Below are 6,434 nucleotides of genomic sequence, written 5' to 3'. Positions count from 1 at the left end.
ATGATTTTTCCTGATTGATTGCTTATGTTGTTATTTTCATAATTTGCCAAATTAATGTAAATGTTTGATGTTAAACTTTGATTCTGTAAATAAATGACCGCATTCATTTTGATGGGTCAAAGATAAATGACGTCTCACGTTTGCATTTCATTAAATTCAATGCACGTTTTATTCAGTTCAGAAAAATGAGGAATCCGTGTTAATTGATGAATATATCTGAGCATCTGTTCATCTACACTCTTCAGCACATATGAATAGTTGTCATTATAAATTGCTATGTAGGAACAAAAGTTCATCTACATTTTCTGGATTGAGGGTGGAACGCCTCTCCTCAATCAGTCTCCCAGCAACACTGAACCTACGCTCAGAAGGAGTGCTTGTTGCTGGTATTGCTAGCAGCCTCTTGGCAACTGGCACTAGCCCACCAGACCTCTCATGCCAGAAGTTGAGCAGAGACTGGAAGCCTGTCAACTTAGAGTCACTCATGTACTGTACCACAAACTGGCGGCCCCATGACTCTGAAATACCACCACTGTCCCCCTCCTGTTGCTGCTTTTCAACACAAAAGGAAAAGAAGTCGTGCACCTCTGTGGGACTGGGAACTGCCTCTCGGGGTGGACCTTTGGAGAGAAAAAACACAAAAAAAGAGATTCTTATAGAACATTACCTGTATTGGACATTACCTATTAGATTATACAGACGTGTGTGTGAATGAATGCCTCTAAATAAATTATAGGAAGAAATGTTGTTATTACATTTTAGAATTGCTGTGAGTGCTCTGTCGATGCTAGTTTTACTCACCCTGTTTCTTCTCAAGGCTTCTCGCTCTCTCCTCTGTCCCTGCTGTTTCTGTGAGTGCTGCCAGGGTGTTGATGACCTCCTCATACTCCTGACCGGAGAGCGTTTTCCTCAAGAAACTCCTCAGGCTAGGAGAGAGAGCTGTGGCTAGCTTATGGTACAGGTGGATTTTGAATTTCAACTCCACTGCCTGGGCCAACTTCTCTTTCAGCTAGAGGAGGAGTGAAATCACATGATGACACATGCAGTGATATGATAATGATGTATGCAACATCATTATTACGGGATATAAAAATTTCACAGGTGGACAGGCACTGTGCTTTATTATAGGCATGGAGGAGTTTTAAATTTATTTCAAATTTAACTTGTACAATGTTTCTTTTGGACAACATCAGACTCAGTTCTGTTCTTGCCTTTATCACTGTTACTGAATAGGGCCAAACTCCTGTTAACTACTTGAATGATCAAACTAAACAATAAAAATAAACAAAGTATTAAATTACCTCTTTCACAATTGCACTATCTCCATCCTGGATCAACAAACCCTGCAGCAGGGTTGCCTTGGTTGGGAGGACGAGGTGAAGAGTAGGTGCCTGATGGATGGAGAGGTGCCTGGTAGCCTCATCAAAAGGTTTCAGGAGCTGGATGACATCCTCAAGAAGGTCACAGTCTATGTTGTTGAGGTAACGGAGCTCGCTTCTGCGAAGCAGGATGTCGTGCAGCTTACCAGACTTGAGAGCATCATTTATTGACTGGAGCATGGCAAGTCTGGTGTTCCACCTCGTCTCCACAGCCTGCTTCAGTGACTGGTCCAGTGCTTTTTGTAACCTAAAATTGAAAGAAGACCGTGCACAAGTCAAAATAGGGTTACAGGGACTATAAAAATTGCAATTTATTGGCCTTTCTTTTGGAAAAAATATTTTATTAAAAAGAAGAGCTTTACAACTGAAACTAAGTCAAGAAAATGTGACCTTTGCAGTTATAAATTACAGTACCTCAATTTTTCTTTATTTATTTCACTTATCATATTTTATGATTATTTAAGCAGCCTCACCAGGCAGAGATGACAAGATTTTATGTATCTTACCCTGCCCTTTTGAAATGTGTGACCAGGGTCTTTGCGTCCTTAAACAGCTTGATGACGCTGCTGTGTACTGGGTTGTCCTCATCCAAGTGGTTAAATACGTGTTTTAACATCAAGTTGATATTATGGAGAGCCGCACATAATCCTTGAAAGCAGCGATCATGTTTGAGCCATTATCTGTCACAAACACAGTGTGCTTGCTCAGGATGCTAAATTCCTGTTAGGTAAAAAAAAACAAAAAACAAAGACAAACCAAAAACTTAGCAAATAAGAAGACCAGACATATGATAATCACTAAACAGATTGATCAACAGTCATGTAATTGTACGAAGCACTTTTCAATAAATTTATAGTACTACATTAGGACAAAACATATTACATATATTCCACATGTGTTGTGTATCAAATGAAGGAAAACTCCATCTGCAATTAAGGTAAAATACTATGGTAATCTGCCTAAGTTGCTGCCTACCACGGCACAGACTGATGTACAGCGAAGGACCGTGACACACGCTTACTGATGCACTTAGTTATATTCCAGGTTAGTCTGCTCCTGCAACCTGGAACACCTTTCAGCAGGAACTGAAGTTGTCCACCTTAATTTATTGTGAGGGGTTTTAAACATTTCTTAATGTCAATAAAAATCTCAAAGCAATTCTTGTTTTTAGTATTTTACATTTTTTATGGCACCCTGATTTATTGTTTTAGACACAACTTTTATTTTAACTGTATTTTTACAGCATTTTTACTGTAGTTTATCGTTATTATTGTTCTCTGTTATTGTTGTCTGTACTTTATATGTTCTGTCTGTCTGGATTGGAACAGGTCTCTTGAAAACGAGTCCTCGTGACTCAATGAGGTTAGCCTGTAAAGGTTGAATGAAAAATATATATATTTGTCTTTTCTATTGTTCCTTCTGTGACATGTTCTTGTTATTGCTGCACCATGTTCTCATACTTTTCCCAATTTTACGAATTAATTGGCAATATTTATTGCATATGGACTGTACTTATATAGCGCCTTTCTGTCTTATTTCAAGACACTCAAAGCGCTTTACACTACAATCTGTGCCTCATTTACCCATTCATACAGCTCTATACTAGACCTCTACAAAGCTAATATGGCATGTAAATAAAGATAATTATCTCATTTGAGTGTGAGATACCTGAAGGATTTTCTCCACAGTCCCTCTGATGTGTTCATTAGATTTGACACCCTCCATCTCCCTTGTGGCCAGAATACGGTTCACCATCTTCCCATCCAAGATGTAATGGACTGTAACGGTGATGTAGTGTGTGTTTGTCCTCTCCTCTGTCCAAAGGTCTGTCGTGATTGCATGGTCTCTAGTCTGCACCAAAGGAATTACGTATATTGTTATTAGCTCTCAAAGTATATTACATGTAAAACAGATGACTAATTTATAGTTGAGAGATTAAGCAGTTTAAAAGGAGGAGAAAACACAGATTTAGTGTTAGGAAATCTATAATTATAGCATGATGTCAAGGTAAAATGTTTGTACTGTATTATAAAATAGTGCAGCGTGACAGACATACCTGATGGAGCTCTTCCATGACCATTTTTTTTAATTTGATCATATTCTCCTTGAACATGACGAGAGACCGTGCGTCCACATGGCAGTATGTCTTGTGCCTCAGCGTTGTTTCCATACTTTGCTCCAATGTCGATTGCCTCCTGTATGACGTCGATGAAACCTTTCCCATCTTCTACAGCAAATGGTCTCAAATCTACGCCACACATGCGGGCTATTTTGTTGGTCATACGAGACTTGACTCCCGACGGTACTTTTCGTTTAATGAATGAAGAAATGCTTGGCTGATTCGTTCCGAAATTAGCCTTGCAAGTGTGCCTCTTCAGACCGCTCGTCTCTGAGTCAGTGACGTACTTTATTATAACTGAGCATGTTTTGCAAGCAGCGTAGAGCGTCTTCACACCGTCACACTCGACTCTCATAAAGTTCTGAACTATTAGCGCCTTCCCTGACAGTTCTGTTAACCTAACAGATGCGTCATTATTCCTAACTTTGCGTTGCAAAATATTTTTTACCCTCTCGGTTTCTCCGCTGGCGTATGCTCCCTCCATGATGTTGGTTGACACAGTAAACAAAGAGGTTGGAAAAGGCGGCCGGAAGTAGCTGCTAGAAAAGGCGCCGGAAGCTGTTGGCGCAGCCGCCTGTCTGAAATTTTTTTTTTTTTTTTTGCCTATTTCTTTTTTTGTCCTATGTTGGCTCCCGCTCCCGTCTGCTCCCGTTAAGTTTTCGTCCTGTCCGGTCCCGATAACGGGAGTTATAATAAAGTTGACTCCGGTCCCGCCGGAATCCGGCCAGATTCACGTGACCGGCAGTACTCCCGAAAAAATGTCATCCTCTAATCTCTACTAACGCTAGTCGGGCATCTAAGCTAGTTAGCTTTTGGTCAATTGACTCCAATATCTCCTTTAAACCTGAATTATCAGGAGACGGTGCCGTAACGCTGTCTGAGCTTCCCTGTCGATGCCGCTTAGCAGTGGGGATGTTAGCTGAATCGCTAGCAGCACCGGATGTTTTTTTAGGCTTACCCATGACCAAGCTGTCAAAACACTCGTCAACAAACGATTCCAGGCTCTCCAAGGTCTCCTCGTCCAGTTTGTTTGATTGAATCAAAAAAGTTTGTTAGTAATATTTAGGACTTTCTTAATGATCTTATATTTAATTAAACAGTTTTTATTTAAATAAATATGAACTTACCAAAGTTTTTATCATAATACTCACGCACAGTTTCTTCCTAGTTCTCAGCAACAGCTCATTGCACCGCCACGCCCCGAGAAGAAAGCTCCCCAGGCCTCCTCGTCGCATGCTGCAGCTCCCCAGGCCTCCTCGTCGCATGCTGCAGCTCCCCAGGCCTCCTCGTCGCATGCTGCAGCTCCCCAGGTCTCCTCGTCGCATGCTGCAGCTCTCCAGGTCTCCTCATTGCATGCTGCAGCTCCCCAGGTCTCCTCGTCGCATGCTGCAGCTCCCCAGGTCTCCTTAACGCAAGCCGTGTTCCCTCTGGTTCTGTGTTTTTGGACGGCCTCCCGGCCGCCCCCCTGACCTGGCCCGGTTTGATGGACAGCCTCCCGGCCGCCCGCTGGAACAATGACTCTTTGGGATGATCCCTTGACCGTCCAAATCCCTTGTGATCCCTCGTGTCCTTTTTCTGGTTCCTCATGTCCCTTTTCTGGTTCCTCGTGTCCCTTTGCACCACACCCAACTTTTCACCTCGTGCCTCGCCTCACTTAACAGCAGGAGTGGGGACGTTCAGCGGACGAGGAAGCGCAAGTTAACGGTAGCTCATCTCCTGTTTTAGCATTACAATTGTTAACCGATCTGGCAATCTTTAGAATCTAGGAAAAATAAGACTCCAGGGTGTTGTTTTACACTCAAAAAGCTAAGAAAACCGTTTAAAACCTCCCAAATACTTCTGTTGTTTCGTTGAACCAAGTTTTTCCACTTCCAAGAACAAGAGGGTGTGTTTGAAAAAAGAATCCAGAATTTGACGTTTTGCTTTGCTTTCAATCAATAGGTTTTGCAGGGGAACAGTAGTATAGCACAATAAATGATTACACTGGGTTACACAGAAATTACATGATGGATGATTCTCACTCTTTATATCCTTTTCAGTTGTTAACCTTCCCTAGGTGAGGTGGATGGATAGGTTTGAGGTTTGAAACAGGCGCTTGGTCTCCTCTCAGCCCGGCATCGGACTTCACTCAGTCCAGCCGGTCGTGCCCGGTTTCACTCAGGATCGTTCTGACGCACTTAAATGCTCCAAAACCTTCACAATCACCCCCAACTCACAACCTGATCTAATATATATTGTCCCTTACCACTTCTAACAACCTTCGTCAACCCCAAGCAATTGAATCCAAAATATAATCAATCTCTCTGCTTGTAATTCTGTAGGCTACCGCTCTGATCTGATTTAAATGTTGACAAAGGACAAATTTTTCGAGACATCTCCCTACCATCACTCTCTGATGGAATTCCTGAGAATTCTGGTGCAGTAAGGAGCAGATTACCTCACTCGCTCTGGAATGAGGCCGCCTCAGGCTCAACAGCTGTTCAGAATCTGAAGAAAAAGGATCTGGGTGATGATCCGGGCTGAAGTGAAGAATAACTCCAGTGCAGCTTCACCAAGGAGTTTTATCTTCGGATCCATCCAATTTCTTCCTCAGCTGGAACCGTCAAAAACTTATCCTGTTTTCCTCACACTCCAGTTGTCTTCAGCCGCAGTTTGTCAGATCAGTGTGTATTTATAGAGTAAGTTCTGGTCACCACCTCCAATGGGTCATGCCACCTCTTTTGGCCCTCCTTTCTGGGCTGGAGTTGGCTCAGGATTTCTATGCATGTCTATAGGAGATGATTACATCATTCTTATATATATTAAAACTGGGTGTCACCTTAATCTGTTCGGATTGGTCCAGATCTCTTCTGCTTCAACTTTTGAGTTGTTATTCTATTCTCTGTTTCCTTATAGGGATTCATGTTTTGCTTGGAGTGCCTCAGGAAGCGTTATTG

The 6,434-nt window shown here is 42.2% G+C and overlaps 1 protein-coding gene across 1 annotated transcript; it reads right to left on the bottom strand.

Moving 5' to 3' along the window:
• Window positions 1-362: 362 nt before the first annotated feature.
• Window positions 363-1,995, bottom strand: LOC119429257 (the record flags this gene model as incomplete). Its single annotated transcript, XM_037696926.1, has 4 exons — window positions 1,886-1,995; window positions 1,302-1,626; window positions 802-1,009; window positions 363-620 (listed from the first exon to the last, which is right to left on the bottom strand). Coding segments are annotated over exons 1-4 (901 nt in total), but the record flags the coding sequence as incomplete, so codon positions are not given.
• Between the last annotated feature and the right edge of the window lie 4,439 nt (window positions 1,996-6,434).

Source organism: Nematolebias whitei, unplaced genomic scaffold (genome assembly GCF_014905685.2).
Source record: "Nematolebias whitei isolate Nwh7 unplaced genomic scaffold, NemWhi1 Nwh_scaf_218, whole genome shotgun sequence".
Taxonomy (NCBI): domain Eukaryota; kingdom Metazoa; phylum Chordata; class Actinopteri; order Cyprinodontiformes; family Rivulidae; genus Nematolebias; species Nematolebias whitei.
This window is presented reverse-complemented; position numbering and strand designations above follow the sequence as displayed.